The following is a 21016-nucleotide window of genomic DNA, read 5'->3' on the forward strand; positions in this document are numbered from 1 at the left end:
ATGCTAGCAGTGGCTTTTGCTTAGTGCTTTTGAAAACACCGTCACTGATGGCATAACCGGCTTAAGCTCACAACGCATGACGATGCATAGTTCATTAGTTTGTCAACGTGTAATCACGTACGCACTGCCAAATTGGCAATACCTTGAGAAAACGGGTGCATATATGCATGACAAAGCAACAAAATAGTAAAGCAATGCAGCTAGCACTTGCAGGCACCTTCCTCAGCTCGACCATATGTCCTTATTCCATAAAACAACTTCTTCTTTTTTTGTCGATATTCCATTAAACTATTCAACTTCTCTACTTTTCCACCAAATCCCAGTTCACAGATTCCTACCTTTTCACTATTATCCATGCATGTATAATTGTACGCCTTGTAATGACAATTTTGCCCTCTTGAACTTCATCTCCTGCTTTCAGAAATATAAAATACCCTTAATTACAAAAGGACATGTTTGGTATTTGAAATCATACCCATCTCTGAAGCATTCTCCTCAGTCAGTATATAAACTCCTGCGTATTCCTCATACTTGGCCATCAACTGAGCTTGCTATCACTCTTTCTCGGCAGCGACCGGCCATCGACCGACCTAATTGAGAGTAAGAGAGAAAATGGAGGTGACAAAGAGGCCTGTGGGAATGTTCGCAATGGGCTTAGCTCTTCTTCTTTGCTTTGCTGCTGCACAGGTGCGCTCAAAGTCATTATACACGTTTATACTGTACTTGTAATATCTGCTCTTCTCTGTCCCAATCAGTGCATGCATCCACAACCCACATTATCGCCTTGTTGCAGCGTTGCATATACATGAAGTGGAATTGCATTAAAATGTGGTGACACTAGCCTTTTTAGGTAAAACTAGCTTTGCTACAAGAGCTAGAAAAGTTGATTTTAGCCCAAATTTCCCAACATATTTTAGGGAAATGGGGCAGTTAAATATTTTTACCTTCTCTTTTCTCTATCGTTTTTACAAAACTTTAATCTTGGTTTTTTTTTTTTTTTTTTTTTTTTTTTGACCTGATAAGGTAGTGTTCATGGATTTGTTCGTTTAATGATACATCTTACTCTTTAACTAGACATTCTTTGAGCCGGAAAAGGACCACATCTTATCCATAAAAAGAAGGGGATACTAAGAAACGAAAATTTATTCATGTGCTTGCCAAATGTGTTGTCATTACATAGGTCTTCCAATGGATCCAGAAAGAAAACTAGGACAAAAAAAAGAAAATAATGATATACGGTAGATGGCTTGTACGTAGTTTTGAATAAAATCTTGTCTATTAAAATGATTAGAGCGTAAAATAAAAAACATTAATTATGGATAGGTAAAGAATTTCGAATGGTAAGTTTATAAATAATAAATGTGTTAAACATGGTAAGTTTTAAAAATAAGGACTTATATTAGATTTTGAAAACCATTCAAGTTAAAATCTAAAAACAAATTTATTGAAGCCCTAAAATCTAAAAGGCGATAAACCCTAAAATTGCTTGTATCTAGAAGAAAATGTAGCACAATTTGAGAAAAAAAATTATTCAGAAAATATGGAAGCAATTGAGGATGTTTGCAATCATAGGAAGGGCATGATATATACAAATTTTTTCCAAGGAGATTTATTTGTTTGATTTAAGAAATGGAAGTGAAGATTTTGATTGTCTTCTTAGGATATCGGAAACGGTGGGGCAGCTGCAACATTAACATGGTGCATTGCAAAACCGTCAGCAGATGTTGAAAAGCTTCGGCACAACATTGATTATAGCTGCGGCCAAGCAGGAATAGACTGCAGGCCGATTCAGCCAGGTGGCGGTTGTTTCAGCCCAGAGAATGCCGTCTCACATGCTTCTGTTGCCATGAATCTGTTTTTCAGGGCCACCGGAAAGCACTTTTGGGACTGCCATTTCAATGGCACCGGCTTAGTCGTTTCTCAGAATCCATGTACGTCTCCAACCCCCTGCCGCTTTTGCTCCAATTCTCCTTCTATTTATTTATATAATTATTATTGAGTTTCGGTCTTTCATATTACTAATGCAATTGTAATATTTGATTGGATGGCAGCTGTTGGCACTTGTGAGTATCTATTGTGATGACGGATCATGATTCATGGGGATATGTGATTAGTCGAGCAAGGACCTACATCAATAATGCATAGATATATTCTCCCCCGTCAAAATTTAATCAGTTATTTTTCGAACTGTACTTCTTGTTTTGTATTTTCAATCGAATTGTACTTGTTGTTTTGTACTTTCACCTTGTTATCTCATGTGCATTATTCAGTTACTTCTGTTTTCGATCAACTTATATCAGTATTTGGTACACTCTTTTGGCATTCGCATCTCTTTAACCCTTTAAAAGGTCAAAACATTAAAAAGGAGTTTGTAACTTAATTGATTAAGAACCGTTTATTTTTTACAAAAAATCCTGAATTCGAGTTCAATTCCTTATTATCACTTGTAGATATAAAATAAAAGAATTTTTGGGAGACTCTAATTTTTGCCATATTAGTGTAACATATGATGTGGCAAGTAATGCATACGTTATGAATAAAATATAGGAAGTTTTAACGAAACACTCTTGATACTGTTCATTTTTAACGAAAAATAACATTTTTACCTTTCCTGGTATCATTCATTTACATCTTTATTTGTCATTTTTCATTAAAACTAAAGTTTTTGAAGACTTTTCGTTAGTTTTGCTTAAAATATATTCAAAATTTACAAGGAGCATGGTAAATGAAAATTGATTAGTAGATGCAGACAATTAATAAATAGCTATAGAATTTAGAAATTTTTATCAAAATACAAAATAACTTTGGCAAATTTCGTACAAACTTTGGCTTGAAAGTTCGAGTTTTCTGTTCTTCATATTCATTCCAATTTCAATTCCATCATGAAGAAAATATTTGTATTTAGAAATTTTATTTCATTGACATAGGATACCATGTCGGTAAAACCACATTATGTGTTAATTCTTCTCTAAAAACAATTTCGACAAAATTCTTTTTCTTTTTATACAGACACTGGTGATGAACATATCACGTTACAGAAAATAGAAAGATGAACAAATAATAGGGGAAAAATACCTTAAAAATAAAAAGTATGAAATTAGAACATTAGAAATTTGCTTTTTAAGTTGTACAACAGCAGCAATTAAAACACGCAAATTATTCATCCGGTGCCAATTAATGCAAAAGCTTCGGCAGCAGGGGCGGTATTTGATCCATCTCTCAAGACTGAGGCTTCTCCCACTTGAGGGGCTTCACAACCTCCCAGGTGAAATCTGGGTCGTCCCTTCCATATGTGTCCGTAGGCAGCTGTCTTCAAGAACCTTCCACCGCCACCCCTCTTGAGATCGAGGTTGATGGTGATCATACCAGGCCTGAAGTCGAAGGTCTCCTTCACAATTTTAAGGATTTCCTTGTCAGGGATCTTTCCAGTTCCATATGTGTCAACGAAGACCGACAAGGGCTCTGGCACACCAATGGCATAAGACACCTGCACGATGGCCCTGCGAGCCAGCCCATTTGCTACAATGCTCTTGGCAGCCTGCCTCACAATGTAGGCGCCACTCCTGTCGACCTTGGTAGGGTCCTTTCCGGAGAAAGCACCACCACCATGGGCCCCCCATCCACCGTAAGTGTCGATGATGATCTTGCGTCCAGTAAGACCTGCATCACCATGGGGACCGCCAATAACAAAGCGGCCAGAGGGGTTAAGGTGGAAAATTGTCTTCTCATCAAGGTACTTCTCAGGGACAACAGGCTTAATGACATGCTCCTTGAGGTCAGCGGCAATCTCATCGTTTGTGACAGTCTCATCATGCTGGGTGGAGATAAGGACGGTGTGGACACGCACTGGAACCATAGCTCCATTTTCGTTGTAGTACTCAACGGTAACTTGGGTCTTGCCGTCGGGTCTCAACCAGGGGCAGGTACCATTCTTCCTGACCTCAGTGAGGCGAGCACCAAGCTTGGTGGAAAGCACATGGCTAAGAGGCATCAATTCAGGGGTTTCGTCAGTGGCATATCCGAACATGTGACCCTGGTCACCAGCACCAATCTCCTCAGGTCGCTTGGTAAAGTGACCATGAACGCCCTGGGCAATATCTGGGCTCTGCTGCTCAATGTTAACCAGGACCTTGCAGTTTTCGGCATCAAGACCCACGTCATCAGAAACAAATCCAATGGCGCGGCAAGTGTCACGGACAATCTTCTCATAGTCAACATTGGCCTTGGTAGTGATCTCTCCAAACACCATGACCATGTTGGTTTTGGTGCATGTCTCACAGGCAACCTTGCTATCAGGGTCCTGGGCAAGGCAGGCATCTAGCACTGCATCAGAGATCTGGTCGCACAGCTTGTCGGGGTGACCCTCGTTCACGGATTCAGATGTGAATAGGAAAGTCTCCATTCTCTACACAAGATAAAAGTATACCAAGACACATCCGTATAAATATAAGCAACAAAGAGAAGTCATAGCTCTAACAACAGACAGAATAAAGATTAAAAACCCGCATATCACCAAATTCGCAGTTGTCGTAAATCTGAATACAACATCAATTGTACTTTCGAATTTAACAAAAGTAAATATTCCCACAGAAAAGCAAATACAGAGTGAACAAACATATCTCTAAAGCATTTAAGCATCACATCACATCAGATATAAAGCCCAACAGATTCTGCACTCCAAAACAGATACAATGAATGACAACATCAAGCTCATCTTCAAGAATAAAGGGCAGTTCACTAAAATATCCACCAATAACAGGATTCTACTAAGAAGGGCAGTATTACAAGTCACACCAGTCTATGAAAAATCTTCAGAATACATAAACTTACAGCCACAGGGAACAATGAAAATCCCATAAAACTACAAATTATCAGATCTGCAAGGTTTACTGAAACAAAACCCAAACACTTGAATTTAACTTGTCAAATCACAAAACACAAGGGGAAAATGCTAACGAAAAACAATCACATCGAGTTAAACCTGCCAGATCTTTCATTTTTTCCAAAGCGAAACTTATAAAGTCCCCCTAAAAATCCCACAAACCGCCAGCCCGCTCACATTATAATCAAACCACAAACAGCAAGGACAAGGAAAACGAAAACCCAACAGAGAAAAGCGCTAAAATGGTACCTCTGAAGCGCGGATCTGGAAGTGAAGGAAGTTGGAGGGAAGAAGAAGGGGGCTGTGCTTTTCGAACCACACCCTTAACGCAGGGAAAGCGGAAGACGATCAAACGACTGCAATTGTCCGAATTGCCTCTTATTCGTATTTATACTATTTAATTAACCTCACCGGTTTACCGGACGCCTCCGTTTCGATTTGTTTTATCTTCGTCGGTCATTAACCATCGAACGGTTGCGAAATGATCAGCCGTTGGATGTCAACGAATCCAGGGACAAGATTAATCCAGGGTTTGGTGAGAATATGTAGTACTTGGGCCGTAGGTATTACCGGCTGCTGCTTGTCTTTCACCAACCCTAACCGGTAGTCGGCTCACAGGGCTTGGCTTCTTTGGTTTCACTGGCTTGGCTTTAATGTATATGCATGCAAATCACATCCAAATACCAAATACCAGCCTTTTTCTTTCACTTTTTTATTTTATTTTATAAATGTGAAAACAACAAACAAATAAAATAATGAGAAAAAGGAAAATATTGGTTTATTTCTGAGATAGAACTTGGCTACTGAACAAATCAGCAGCGGCTTACGACCAATCACGGTTAGATAGTGTCTAAGTCTTCATTAAAAAATAAAAATTTGAACATGTGTTCAACCGCAATTGGTCGTAAGCAGCTGCTGCTGATCTTTCAGTAGCCAAGTCAAGTTCTTATTTCTAGAATAAAGAGATTTTCTTGAGATTTACATCCACATCAAATCAAAATCAGATATTTATAAATAATTTACCTTTTCTAAGTTAATTATTTGCCTTTTTTCGATGAAGGTTCAATATTTTTTTTTTTGTCAAACCAATAAAAATACTATATTGATTGATGTAGCAAAAGCATTCAAGAGTGTAAATGTGGTCTCATTATTTAACAAATAAAAATACAATATCTAGTGGCGCATAGACGGCCAAATTCCGCTGCTGACTTGCAGAGGGAAAATTAGACGGGCGGGTCATAGCCCGAAACTCAATAAAATGATTTAAAACCGACCCAACCCAATTTACCATGAGTGGATTCTTGGGCGGTTTGTTCAAAAAATTGTCCACTCACAAATGAGGAGTGAGTGAAGAGCCATCTGCTTCTTCAATCGTTTTCTCCATTATTTTCCTAACCCCATTAATGAATCCATAACATATAAATGAAAGTGGGACAATTACTAGTGAAGTTACTAAAAAGGCCTTTTGGAATTAGACCGTGAATTTTAGTGGTAATGGCATTTTAGTCTTCGCGGAGCCACCGACAGCACAGTGAGAACATATGAGCTGGGAACTGAAAGCACCAGGTGTCCTCCTCCTCCATAACATCATTTCTTTTCTTGAAAGGGGAATGCGGCACCTATTTTTGGAGAGCAATTTAGAGAACAATAGTGTTTTCATCTAATAATATATTGTCACATATTATTTTACTACACCTGATATTGTATCAGTAGATTTAGAATGTCACAGTGACCGGGCATCTAGTTCATCTAATCATTCTTCTATTTTTAGGTCACAATAAGATCTTCAAAGAACGAAGTTTGGCTACTAAACAATTAACAATATTTCTTATTAAAAAATCAATGTGGCTGATTCCTTGTTTGATACATATTAAGTTCTTTTCTCTAGAAAAAAAAATTTTAAATTGAACATTATGTATCAAATCAAGGAGCAGCTACATTAACTTTTTAACAGAACCGTTGTTAATTATTCAGCAGCTAAGCTTTGTTTTTAGGAAAGGGATCCTCTCTAGATCGCTTCCACCAAATCCACTAAGTTCAGGGATCTGGGCCATTGAAATTTGATTTAACGGCTAAAGTTATTATAACTTTTAAAGTGAACCCCTGTTTGTAGCCGTTTGATCAAATTTCAATAGTCCAGATCCCAGAACTTGTTGAATTTGGCGGAATGGATCCGAAGAGAGGATCCCTTTCCTTGTTTTCAAGTATGTTATGTAAAAGTTGGCATTAATAAGTGGGCCACATTTAAAAATTCAGCAATAGAAGACAATAACACAAAAACCCCACATTCCTTTTTTCTTTTTTTCTTTTTTTTGGTTGCTTTGGTTGGAAACAAAAAGAAAACAAAACTCAATAAATTAAAGTAGAGAAGAAGATATTGTTGATTGTACTCAATGAATCTTATTATTTATGAGAATCCTTGTCAATCAAATAATTCTTCACGTACAAGTTTTAAGATATCTCTAACTTAATTCCATATATTGTCCGAAGTACAAAACAAAAGTTATTCCATAAATACAAAAAAAAAAAAAAGAAGAAGTTAAATCCGCTATCGTATTCATTTACGTTTTTCATGTAATATGATATTCATATTCTGATAATTACTAACAACCGAATGTATTCCATGAGGCACGATATATGACAAATTAGGCTAATTCTTGAATTAAAGAACGAGTGTGATTGAACTTATTAATTTAAATGACAATCTCACATAGAATAAATTAGTCGGATTTAAGGATTTAACTTATTCTTATCTTAACCTGCACCAAACGAGACATTATAATTGGTCCACAAGAATTCGGGATAAGAGGCTTAAGAGGGTTAAGATGAGTGATGCTTGGTCACCAACCCAATTGAGTCATTGACCAATGCACTTGTTTGTTTCTTGAGGAAACAGTGGGGAACATAATTTAACGAACCAATCGAACAGCAAGGCCAAGAAGTTTGAATCCATGGCTGCCATGCCATGGCTTTTGCGATGACTTAGCATCAACTGAGCAAAAGTGGCACGTATTGTAACAGGGCTAAGGTACGTGCGGTTCCCAGTTCTCAGTTCCCGCCCAACACACACGCACACAAAAAATTAAACAAAAAAATAAAATAATAATAATAATAATAATACTAAAAACTAAAAGGTGGAGACGGATTTGTAATATTTTTGGACTAAATTCCCGTAAGTTTGGGGTAACCGGCACCTATGACCTACCGGTTGGGGGTTTTGGTTGGTGAAATGGTTTTGACTTTTGAGTGCGCAATGATTAAAAAGGACAGAATTTTAAATAAATATCTTTCTTTCTTTCCTTTTTTTTGGTTCAAAAAATTTTAAACAAATATTAAATATCATAAAATCCTTTTATATTATTTTTCTGTAAAACGGTTGGTGAAGTTGTCGGCGTTCCAATCTCATATTGGACTTGTAAGTGTAACTTGACCAACTCGTATCCATTCCCTCGTACAAATTACAGAAGCCCAAGAATACAGAAATTTATTTTAATTGAAACGTTGCATATGGGATTTAGACAACGTAGAAGATTTGATCCAAGGATGTGGTCATAACCAACAGACGGATGGATGGACAATCTGTGGTTGAGCTGAATTTATGATTGTGTGAGAATTGGATTCAAATGCAAGTTAAAACGTGTGCTTTTGGATGAAATGTCAAACTAGTATTATGTCTCTCTAATTTAGAACTACGCAGACTCCATTTTATAATAACATCTCACGAATGCATTGAAAATCGAAAAAAGAGAGTTAGGGTGAACTCAAGTGGTACATCACATGTTTTAATAGAAGTTGTGAGAAATTTTATTTTTTAAGTTATTAACTTTTTAGTACGTATATCTCATCATTTGTATAGTGACACGTGATGTACCATTCCGTGTACCGGCCGCATTGAAAAAACTCTCATCTCCTAACGCCAATGCATGGAAATCTAAGAAACTATCACTGCATATAGTGAATGTTGAGAATAGTTTTTTACATGGATCCTTAACCAATGATGATTCATATCATTGGATGACCCACAATCGTCCTCAATTATATGTGGCAATAGGGATATAACACATGCCCCTTTGTTTACAATGGTCAATTGATTTTTTTTTTTTTTTTTTGAAAACATTAATATTTTTACACTAAGAGAATGATGAGTTCGGTTCAGTCACATAATGGACAACCTAATATGGAATTAAATTTGCCATCCACAAAATTTGAATTTAAAATCTCTTACTTTCAAATGAAAAAAAATACCACAAGATTTGTGGCACTGAGCGGTAGACAAATTTTGGAACACTCAGCTATCACCCTCTCCTTTTCTTTTTTTAAAATACAATGCTAAACCCTTTTTCACTGAAATATTTATGGAGTTTAACTCTTAAATTAGATACACCCCCCTTCTCCTCCAATAAACATTTGACCAACCCGATTAATATCAGTTTTCCACTTGAGATAGATATGTTTGTGGTGGTAGTGCAACATATTTTCCAAAAAAATCATTGGTATTACCAAGAGTTTTACCATCCCAATCCCGACCAGAAGACCCATTCCCATGAACACCAACATCACCTTCACTTGGTAACACAAACACTAGAAAAAAAATGCAATGGACTTAACTATGGACGATAAAAATATAGAAAAAACCAACGTGAGATACAATGGTCAATTGTTAGCCCATATGAACTTTGAAACAAGCAACATATGTTGTATTATTATTGTCCATCTAAATTGAGTATGTAAGTTATGTCAAATTTTATGTCACTCTAGCGGATTTTTATTTTATTGACATATATACAATAAAGTCACAACTAAATAACGAGTAATAAGTGTATTTTATTTATTTTTAAATAGTCTTTGCATCTGCAACTTGTATGTTTTTATAGCATCATAAATATTTTAAGATGTCAATGCGAGAATTGAAGATTTCTGATTACGGAATTTTCTTCCGCTCTTGCGATTGTGTAGAAGAGTCTTTAAACATGAACTTTCTCACTCCTTGGCTAGAACAATAACATCTTTGACCGACGCATTCACAATTACGCCCATCACAATCCTTAGGTTGTTTGCAGACACCAGGAATATGAAAATCAGTTGCTTCGACTCCAAGATTCACACCTGCCACGAATATAATTTGTATTATTAAATAAAAAATATAAATGCTATTATGCTATGTATGCGGAAAAGTTGCAAGATGTAAGAGAAAAGATACAAAAAAACATATGAGAAAAAAATGGGTGAAAAAAAAAAGTAGTCAAGAAATATGGTAACAAGAGATGCAACAACCAGCACTGTAATGAGGAAAGCTAACTTGAGTGAACCTTTGTCCATGGCAAATTGGCAATTCAATCTGTTAATTACTAGAGGAAGATATTACAATTTTTAGACTTGTATTGTGCTATAAAACTTCTGAGAGTTCTTTCTCAATCCACGATTAAATATAGCTGAAGTTGAGAATTGTTTCAATACTTGCGTATCTCGATATATTGTATTTTTTCATGTATGAGATTTGAGAGTAATAAATTTTATCGACTGTAATGGTAAAAAATTGCAAACCATATTAATTCTGTTTCATATCTCAAATAATTTGATAAATATAAAAATTAATTGAACTGTAGTGGTATATATAAGTCAATCGACGCAGATTTCAAACTATATTAGTTATATTCTATACCTTAAATAACATGACGTCCAAAATTATCCAGATTATTTTGTTGTTAACAAGAGTGCTAGTATACAATGACATATAGTTGAATTTCGCACTTATTTCAATAGTACCGTCAAGAAAAAATATCGTATCATTTTTATTAAAATTATAATTGGTGCTTCAAAATTTTCATCTTACATTTTAAATTTTCTATTTTAAAAAGAAAAATATATTTATGTGGAGTGCATAATACAAATTTTAGATTGACCAATAATAATCTTTTTTATTTATTTTCTTTTTCCGTAAATGGTGGTCGGTGAAGTTGTCGGTCTGCCAATCTCATATTTGGACCGGTAAGTGTAACTTGATCAACTAACATCCCTTGTACAAATTACAAAAGCCCAAGACTAAAGAAGTTTATTTTAATTGAAATGTTGCATACGAGATATAGACAACATAGAAGAATTTGATTAGAAGGATGTGGTCATAACCAACAGACGGACAGAGGGATAATCTGTGGTTGAGCTGAATTTATGATTGTGTGAGAATTGGATTCAAACATACGTTAAAGCCTGTGATTTCGGATGAAATGTCAAAGTAGTATCATGTCTCTCTAATTTAAGACATACGTTAGAACTGCGCGGACTTCATTTTCTAATCCCATCCCACAAATGCAGCAAAAATCCAAAGAAGAGAGTTGTGGTTAGCCAGGGCATCTCCTAACTCCAATGCACTGGAAATCTAAAAATTATTGATTCACATCATGAAGCAAAAAAAAGTACTGCATTGTATTAACTTACTACGGTCTCGTTTGACGGCTCGTGTAAGGTATCAGATTTGATTAATAATACGAATCTAATCGTTTGGTGCCCTTCTATACTAAATAAGCACTAGATTATTTATCCGATTCCACTTATTTAATCTGATGTTCACGTTCTCTTTCCTTTCTCTCACGAACTTATCTGAACATCTCAATTGGGAAATTATAATGTCGTTCTTCCTTTTTCTTCTCCAACCCAACAACAATTCTCTAGCTTTCTGTCCGGCGAATAACCTAGCCATGACACTTATTCCTACCGACCAACACACCAGAAAAAGATCTTGAAAGTCGTTAAACTAGACTGCGTGTAGCCACAGTCCCGCCGCTCTAGCAGCCACGACGACGTCTTCATTTTCATACCCATGGTGGCAGATGGATAATTGAGGGGTTCATTTGGATTTTGGGATTAATTAATTAGTAGTTTTTTGCTGTGAGGGAATTAAACTCAAAATTGGGAAAGTTTCATCTGTGTATTTTATTTCAATAGATTAGAAACCATGGAGATTTGGTGGCAGTGATTGCAAGGAGTAATGGAATGTGAGCTTTTGATTTCAATGGTATGGTGGCGGTGGTGAGTGCTGGGCGGCTCCCTGGTTTTGTTTCTTCCCTTCTTCTGGATTTTTGTCCGTGACAGTTGTTTTTTTTTTCAATTATTATTGTTTACTTATCTCTATTCTTCTTCAGTTTAACTGTCATGATTTTCTGAAATTCGTTTTTTTTCTTTGACATTTTTTATCCAGTTTAATACTAAGCACAATATAAATAAAATGGTCTGATATTGCATAAAACGTCCTACTAATTACTATTCGATATTTATTTATTCTATTCAATTAATACAAGAGCTGCCGAACTAGGCCCAAATGATTTCAGGCTAAATGAGACTAATGAGTAGTGCACATTGTATTAACTAACTAATTGGTTAATGTTTAAACCATACTATCACTGCATATAGCTAACGTTGAGAATTGTTTCTTACATGGATCCTTGACCAATAGCGATTGGTATCATTTGATGACCCATAATCGTACTCAATGATATGTGGCAATAGGGATATAACACATGCCCCATTGTTAACTTTTAGCCATATCAATTTTGAACCAAGCAACATATGTTGTATTATTATTATCCATCTAAATTGAGTATGTAAATTATGTCATTTTAGCGTATTTTTCATTTTATTAATATACATACAATGAAGTCACAACTAAATAATGAATAATAAGTTTATTTTATTTATTTTTACATGGCCTTCGCATCAACAACTTGTGTGCTTTATTGCATCGTAAATATTTTAAGATGTCAATGCAAGAATTGAAGATTTCTGATTATGGAATTTTCTTCTACTCTTGCGATTGTGTAGAAGAGTCTTTAAACATGAACTTTCTCACTCCTTCACTAGAACAATAACATCTTTGACCGATGCATTGACAATTACGGCCATCACATTCCTTAGGTTGTCTGCAGACACCAGGAATATGAGTATCAGTTGCGTCGACTCCAAGATTCACACCTGCCACGAATATAATTTGTATTATTAAATAAAAAATATACATGCTCTTATGCTATATATGCGGAAAATTTGCAAGGATGAAAGAGAAAAGATAGATTAAAAAAAAAAAAAAAACATATGAGAAAAAATGGGTGAAAAAAAAAAATTAGTCAAGAAATATGGTACCAAGAGATGCAACAATCAACACCGTTATGAGGAAAGCTAACTTGAGTGAACCTTTCTCCATGGCAATTCAATTTGTTAATTACTAGCAGAAGATATAACAATTTTTAGACTTGTTTTGTGCTATAAAATTTCTGATACTTCTTTCTTAATTCATGATTATATATACTTGAAAGTTCGAATTGTGTCAATAATTACGTATCTCGATAGATTGTAGTCTTTAATGTAAAGAGATTTGCGAGCAATAAAATTTATGGAACCGTAATGGCAGAAAATAGGGGCAAATTAATTTGCAAATCACATCCAAATACCAGCCTTTTTCTTTTCCTTTTTCCTTTTTAATTTTTATGTGAAAACCACAAACAAATAAAGAAACGAGTAAAAAATTTGGTCTATTTTTGGAATAAAGAGATTTTCTCGTGGTTTATGATTTGCGAGCAATAAATTTATGGAACCGTAATGGTAAAAAATATGGCCAAATTAATTTGCAAATCACATCCAAATACCAGCCTTTTTCTTTTCCTTTTTCCTTTTTAATTTTTATGTGAAAACCACAAACAAATAAAGAAACGAGAAAAAAACTTGGTACATTTTTGGAATAAAGAGATTTTCTCGTGGTTTAGATCCATATTGAATCAAACCAGATATTGTTAAATAATTTATCATTTTTAAGTTAATTATTTGCCCTAATTAAATGAAGGTAGAATATTTTTATTGTCATACCAATAATAATACGATATTGATTAATGTAGAATAACCAAGTAATGTTGTCCTTTATAAAAAGTTTAACACCAATAATAGATCTTCACTTATCCCTCCTAACAAATATAAATTTAACTCCCAAACGCTATTTTTTATAAAAAAAAAAAAAAAAGCTTAATACCAATTCGTTTGTCATCATTCATTAATAAACCTACCCACATGTATATGGGGTCTCACATAAATATGATAAATAAATGCATGAAGAAAAGTACAATCCCAGTATTTAGCAGCTCGAACGGTAGGTTTCTAGATGAGCTGCTCCCAGTCGGATCTCTCCCATGTAAAGCTACAGAAACATTTACCGGCAACGAGCCTGGAAAGAGAATTTGAAACGATTTATTTAATTAGATCGATATGTTTCAGGTTCATGGGGAACGAGAAAAAGCGAAAAGTTATAATAATTGTAGCCGTTGGATCAAATTTCAATAGTCCGGATCCCATAATTTGATGGATTAAGAGAAAAGAATCTGAAGATGATATCTTTCCAAAGTTTATGATCTTACAATTGTAGTCTGCCCATCCCAACCTCTGACGGCCTATGTCATATACCACAATTTTGTCCTTTAGAACATGATCTGCAATCGAGGACACACATTTCAAAACAAGTATATCAGAAGGATTAACGGTAGCATTCATTCCGTAAACTGTAACACTGTCTAACTTACAAACACTATGAACACTGGGACAACTATATTAAGCCAAAACAAAAAGAGGCAGCAAATCCTGACCCCTCTCTCCCACTCTAGCAAAAGAACACTACACAACACGCACCCTTCTCTGCGTCATGAGTAAGAGTTCTATTTGTTTCTATAGATTTTTCTTGTGCGGTAAACCTTGGAGATAATTTTCGGGGTTTTTGTCTGTGATATGACACGTTTAGACACTTTTATGTGTGGATTTTAGCAAATTATGGGGTCGTAACCAATCAATACACATTTTGAAGCTTGTTGATTAACTTTGGTGGCTTTTGGTATGAATCTGTTCGACACTTTACTGTTTAGGCTGAAAAATATGAGGGAGAAGAGCATTAAAAGTAATTGGATGCTCGGTTCTAATGAGGACTAAATTAATTCGTTTTGTTCGCATAAGTTCTATACTTCATTGTTATGTCATGTAACTTATATAAGCACAAATAGTATTGTAGTAGGGAACCTTATATTTGTTATACAAAATCTATGTATTGCAGAATGCTTTCTGATGATTTTACTGAGATTTGGTGTTTTTACTTTAAAATGGTGCGGAGAGATGTATTAAATTGAAAATCCATACAGCAGCATTATAATAACATGTATAACATTGTTTCGAGAACTAACCTCCTAAAATTGTGAACCCACGGTTCTCTCCCTCAGATTTAAGGGGACCAAAGCACCATATAATAGAACCATTCTGTGACAAAAGAATGCACTTATTAATTCCGTACATTTTGCAACAGTATTACTTCCACTCGAATTAAGATATCTTTACAAAATAAGCTGGAGCCTGGAGGAAAACTTACCTGATCAGGTCCCTTATACAAAAGGTAGTCTTCTGGTTTTAAAACCATAGATGCACCAGCAGCAAAATTAAGACTAACCATAGGAAATGCCTCGGCCACACTAAAAAGTAGACAATGTCATTCATTTCAGAGTCCTTTGAGAGAGAGAGAGAGAGAGAGAGAGAGAGAGAGAGAGAGAACCTGGTGTAAACTAGATAGCATTGTTTTCCTGATGGTGAAAGGAAGGGACTCACATACTTTGAAGACAAAGTTATCTAGACAGACAAACCAAAATCAGTTTTTACTAAGGATATGAATTTAACTACACGTTCCTCCCACACTATATAAATTTAACTAGAAGGGAACTTGAACTGAAAAGTCAAATGGAATGCAAACTTACAGCATGAACAAGCGGATCATAGGCCTCTTCCGCAACATATCCAAGAGTGCTTCCCGAGTCAACCACTGTTGCTCGGTCACGTGATGGTGTGAACGCTGCTGGATCAATGGGCACGATTTGACCATTGATAGAAATAGTTTCGAGATTAATTTGATAAAAGGGGTGCCTGAAAATAATAATTAGCAACTAGTTATTACATTAACTGGAAAGCTAAATCTTTCTACTAGTCCTTATAAACTTAGGACATGTAGTTGGGGTTGGAACTGTAGGAATTAGCATCTAGCAAGTCTGTTAGCCTCTATCAACCATTCAAGTCAGTTTCTCGTGAATTCTAAACTCTATTTAAGAAAATATCTTTGTAAATCTCGTTGTTAATTGTTAGTGTTACTATTGATAGTTCAGTGTTCTGTTAGAATACATAGAAATCTGATTGTTCTCCAACATTCATTTCAGACTCCCGGGCTACCAAGGAAGTCAGTATATTACACTACTGCAAGCCAAGGCTCAACCAAACCACTCAGCTACTTAATGGACTAACATACCCAACTAATTGACATGTAGTGACAAGAAGACAAGTGGACTAATCAAGAAGATGATTCACAAATCAAACATCCTATCCCAAAATTTTCAATTAAATAAAATAAATTTTAAGAAGAGAGACATACACTGTTGGGACAAGAGGGGTATAAACGATACTTGGCTCTAAAATCTCACCAAGAACGAGTATACCACCTCCATTGTCATCTCCCTTCAAACAATGGGAGAACACATTAGCAGTTGCCCCTTGAGAGGACAACTGTGATATAACTGACATTAGCCCTTGGCCAAATCCAAATACTCCGTTGACTGAAGCTATAGTTCCCTCCAAAAGCCCAGCCACGGAGGTACTACACCTGTTTCCAATCCATTTGATCACCAAACCAATAACAGTTTAGCTTCAATGCAACAATAGACAACATGAAAAAAAAATTCTCGTTCTGTTTTCCTCTCTTAATGTTGATTGTTAGAAAAGAAAGGTTAAGATAGCTCACCCGAAAACAACGGTCGCTGAAGACTCAATTTTAACATGAGACTGAACCGGTATCATGTCAAAATATAATTCATCCGACATGTAATACCCGGCTATCTCATCTTCGTCCGCATATCTCAGATTGTATCTGCACTGTTTTGTCGGATGTGAGCATTCGGTCTCTAAAGAAGCTTTGCACAACTTGTCGGAACAAGGAACTGGCCGAGCGGTGGATGAGTTGGCAGGGTCGTAGAAATTGAACGAAAGCTGTGACATGCATAGATTATTTAGGATAATTATCAAATAATTTGAGTAGATTAACATGGCATACAACGTTTAGTATGCCTGATGTCCTGATGTTTGAATAAAAGTATGATATGAGTGTTCTGTTTCTACTACTCTAACGACTATTATTCAAAAGACCAAGACTAACAGATTGGAGTTAGAGTGGGCCAAGACTGAGGACTTTGGCCCAATGAACCGTGAATCTTAAGTTCTTAACACAGCATTGCGGCCGAGGAACTGGAAACCTTTTTCTTCACCAAATATGACACCACTACGGTTCGGGCCATCTCAGTCAGTATTGTCAATTGGGTTGGGGGGACACACACAGTCGTGTAACCTAATGTTTACTTTTATACACAACTAAAAAATTGAAAGATGAAATTTATTGCGTGGTGTACCAACTACCAACACAGATGCATGCTAGTTTTAAAAATTTAAATAGAACCACTCTAACCAGGGACTCTCAAAGGTATAAGAGCTCCTAAAAGTCGCATCGAAATTTTGCTAGGGGTATTTTAGCTTCCACAAGTATAAAAATTTGTTTAGTTGAATCATTGTCACTGAAATTTAACCAAAGAAAAGTCAAATCTACGAAAAAATGAGCAAAAACTTACTCCGCCAAGCTCAGTATGCCGAGGACAAACTTTGCATGATGAGCATGAAACCCACAGCACGTCGCTCCCTGTGTCAATCTCCACATAGAATTCTCTTGGTGGAGAGCCGAGTTTCACTTTTGTCAAGTACACCCTAGTGATTTCATGCAAGAACAGAAAATGAAAAAAAAGTTTCAAGTTTTTATACCATTAACAATTCAATCTTACCAAGAGACTAAAATAGAGGAGTGATTGAAAGAAAAAATGAATACAAAGAAACCTCAGAATCATTAACCAAATATAGTGAACTTTGAAACAAAAGATTATATCGGCAGCATTATATGGAGATTGCGCAAGCTTTAAATTAAGCAAATAATAAACACCCATCGTTTAAGAAATTAAATCAAAATAAAAACTTTCCCAACCAATGTCGGCTAAAGCAAAAAATTTGCAAATTCAATGGAAATTAAGACACTTATAACAAACAAAAACTTACTTGCAAAAAAAAAATCAGTATCAAAACTTGGGGTCAATAACAGAGTTCTTGCTGCTTTATTTTTTCAAGTAAGAAAGATTCAATTTATTTAATTTTAAAGCTCAAAGTCCTACGAGATTAAACAGTTACCCGACATGTTCAGGACCGTAGAAATCTTCATATACCACTGACACGTTGGCTATACCACCCACAACTCTTTTAAAAAGGTGGGCCTGCCTGATTCGGTCACGAGTTTGGAGCTCGTCAAGTCCGATATGGTGACTCCTAGGAAACGCTCTCTCTAGTGAGAAAACGTTACCATGGACACCGAAGGACGAAATAAGGACGGCGAGACAGGCCACAAGTATTTGAGCAGCCCCCATCGTAGTATGAAATATCCTGCCATGCAAAGAAAGAATATCAGTGAATATCACAAAATCATCATCACAATCAACACTAGTTCCCCAGTTGGGTGCACGCTCAATATCATCTTAATACATGATACATGCAAATAATTTCATATGAGCATTTTTGTGCTTTCCTTACTTCCCACATGCAAATAATTTCATCTACCTGTACCAGAACATAATTAACTGGTGCCACAGAGCAAGAACTGAAGTAAGATCGTCTTGTTCGACACTCAGCTATTGAATATAATTATACCCAACAAACTAATACAGCATCAGGAAGACTTAAATCTATGAGAAAGGTGCCTAATTTCCAAAACCAGAGCCACGAGCTATCAAGATTAATTTTTTAAGAAAGGCACCTCTCTCAAATGTTTGAAAGGCTTCAACAGCCAGACAAGGTACGTGCCAGTAACATGAAAAAATTCACCTGCTTTTAGCCTTTACCTAAAACAAATTTGTAAAAATACTACAATTCAATTTCTCTGAAACAAAATTAAAGTGAAAAAAATAAGAAAATTGAAATAAAAAAGTCTATAGGGAGCGGCGTTTAGACCTGACAGGCTGAGGGAAAGAATCGAACGGGGACAACAATGGTCTGGGCCTGGGTATGCACTCTGCAGGGTCTGAAGGTCTGGTTGGTCCAACTGGTCTGGGTCTGAGACTCTGGGACTCTGGTGGTGGACGCAGGACGCCGGATGGTGCAGTGCAGGGGATGCTGAAGTGCAGCCTGCAGCGAGTAGGTCAGAGCCTCAGAGGTCTGTCTGTGAGTCTGTGACTGAAATTGCTTCGAAATCAGTCGTCCACTCTTTCTGGGAGTGAGAAGTTGCTTCGAAATTCTGGGAAATTGCTTCGAAATCAGTTCTTCACTCGTCCTTAAAGAATTGATATACGATCACTTAATTAATTGAAGGCTTCATACTTGGAACCCGGTCCTTGAAATCTGGAAATATGGAATAGGTATTAAAGATCGAAGAAAATTGAAGCGTTGAAGACGAAATAATGCATCTAATATCTGGACAATGAAAGATTATCTTTGAGGAAATGGCTGTCAGAGAGAGAGCATGAGAAAAGAAAAGCCCGGGAAAGTTTCTTATTTTAACTTGTCCTGTATATTGTAGCTTTATGTTTATGGGTGCATAAAGTGGAAATTTTTCTCCTGCAGAAAGCGCGAGTGCAAGTCCTCAGCCTTGAAGAGCTTAATATATGGATTGTATTGGAGCTAGCCCTTTAAGCCCAAACTTGAGAAGGGTCACTACTTTTGGGTTCCATTAATTGTTTTCCAGAAATGTCAATTGAAGCTTTTAAGCTTCTTTCGTTAACCCTGAACAGAAATAGGCCTCCTCCTCTCTACAGGCCTTGTGGGCTGGTGTTGTGGTCCTCTGCCCACTTTCACCACATGTTACGTATTTTACAAGTGTACTCAACACCATGGATTTCCCATTTCTCGTCGATTGATTTGCATGGCAAGTTAGAAGCAACTTAACTCTTGAAATGAGAAAAGAAAAGCTCTGGAAAAGAAGTAACTTTGTGTTTGTGCTTAATTCCCCAACTGCTTCTTTGAGCTTTTGAACTTCTTTAACTTCTTTTATCCTAATTCAACAGAAACAAAAAACAGAAAGATACATCTTAAAACTCTCTCATCTCTTTGATTTTTGCTTTTGTCTTTTAAGGAGCCGATTAACATGCGGGGCTATACTAATTTGTGGTCATTTCTCTTCGTTTCAAATTTGGCTCATGCTTTAGCATTCTCTGCCAAACGAGGATAAACGTAAATCCTAATTTGTGAATTGTTAAGAATATAAACCTTACAACGGAGAACGAATTGAGTTTGCAATTGGAATGTAGTTGGGTTACTTACCATGTTAAAGCATCATTAAAACAACATTTGCTTTCTAAATATAACAAAAGTTTTGCCGACAAAGTACTTCCATAAAATAGGGGACTCAAAGGTATTCTGGGGTTAGAGGACAGGTCCTCAATAGAAGCCTGCTCCATGAGTCTGCCTGGCATGGTGCATCAATATAAAGCGAATGCCAACTTCTCTTATATATAACTAGCAGACAGCACACATTTTGTGCGTGTGAACAATTTCTCTTAATAAGTGTATATATTTTTTTTAATATTACATAATTATTGTTTTATCCTTCTTATGTAAATATTGTGTATCAAAAATGAGGATAAAATTAGAAAAATAAGTATATGATTGTCATTTTCTAAAAAAACAAAATTACTATTTTGCCCTCCTTTTGTCAATAGTATGTATCAAAAGTGAGAAAAATAGAAAAAAAGAGGAAAAAAATTGACAATGAGAGTTTTCTTAATAATAGTATAGATAAAGAATTAAAACGCGTCAAATTTCCAATTAACTTTTTTTGAAACATAAAATTGTAATACTTTGTTTTTTAGCATATTTTTGTTGATATGCATGCGCACAAAATGTAAAACTTTTATTATTTATTCAAATAGTCCTCACCCTCACATGTGTACCTTGTGTGCTAAGGCCAGCACAAATAGTTCAAGAATCTAATGAGAGAATTAAAGACTTGTGATTACAGGGTTTCCTCATTAGGGTCTGAACGAAACTATTTCGAGTATGCAG

At 35.9% G+C, this 21016-nt stretch overlaps 3 protein-coding genes and 1 pseudogene across 3 annotated transcripts; 1 reads left to right on the plus strand and 3 right to left on the minus strand.

Moving 5' to 3' along the window:
• Window positions 1-555: 555 nt before the first annotated feature.
• On the plus strand, window positions 556-2204 carry LOC137749393 (major pollen allergen Ole e 10-like). Its single transcript, XM_068489485.1, has 3 exons — window positions 556-687; window positions 1661-1931; window positions 2052-2204. The coding sequence occupies exons 1-3, from the start codon at window positions 613-615 to the stop codon at window positions 2078-2080; spliced, it is 375 nt and encodes a 124-aa protein (XP_068345586.1). The 5' UTR covers window positions 556-612; the 3' UTR covers window positions 2081-2204.
• Window positions 2205-3058: 854 nt separating this feature from the next.
• LOC137707995 (S-adenosylmethionine synthase 1-like) lies at window positions 3059-5242 on the minus strand (annotated as a pseudogene).
• An 8656-nt stretch (window positions 5243-13898) lies between these two features.
• On the minus strand, window positions 13899-15368 carry LOC137709556 (aspartic proteinase 39-like). The gene is made up of 4 exons (XM_068448638.1): window positions 15267-15368; window positions 15085-15157; window positions 14275-14346; window positions 13899-14084 (listed from the first exon to the last, which is right to left on the minus strand). The coding sequence occupies exons 1-4, from the start codon at window positions 15345-15347 to the stop codon at window positions 13945-13947; spliced, it is 366 nt and encodes a 121-aa protein (XP_068304739.1). The 5' UTR covers window positions 15348-15368; the 3' UTR covers window positions 13899-13944.
• Window positions 15369-15387: 19 nt separating this feature from the next.
• LOC137707654 (aspartic proteinase 36-like) lies at window positions 15388-19447 on the minus strand. The gene is made up of 8 exons (XM_068446567.1): window positions 18971-19447; window positions 18158-18406; window positions 17554-17686; window positions 16677-16921; window positions 16311-16538; window positions 15646-15811; window positions 15447-15520; window positions 15388-15400 (listed from the first exon to the last, which is right to left on the minus strand). Exons 2-8 carry the CDS (start codon window positions 18388-18390, stop codon window positions 15388-15390), a joined length of 1092 nt encoding a protein of 363 aa, XP_068302668.1. The 5' UTR covers window positions 18391-18406; window positions 18971-19447.
• Window positions 19448-21016: the final 1569 nt, after the last annotated feature.

Source organism: Pyrus communis, chromosome 11 (genome assembly GCF_963583255.1).
Source record: "Pyrus communis chromosome 11, drPyrComm1.1, whole genome shotgun sequence".
NCBI classification, from domain to species: domain Eukaryota; kingdom Viridiplantae; phylum Streptophyta; class Magnoliopsida; order Rosales; family Rosaceae; genus Pyrus; species Pyrus communis.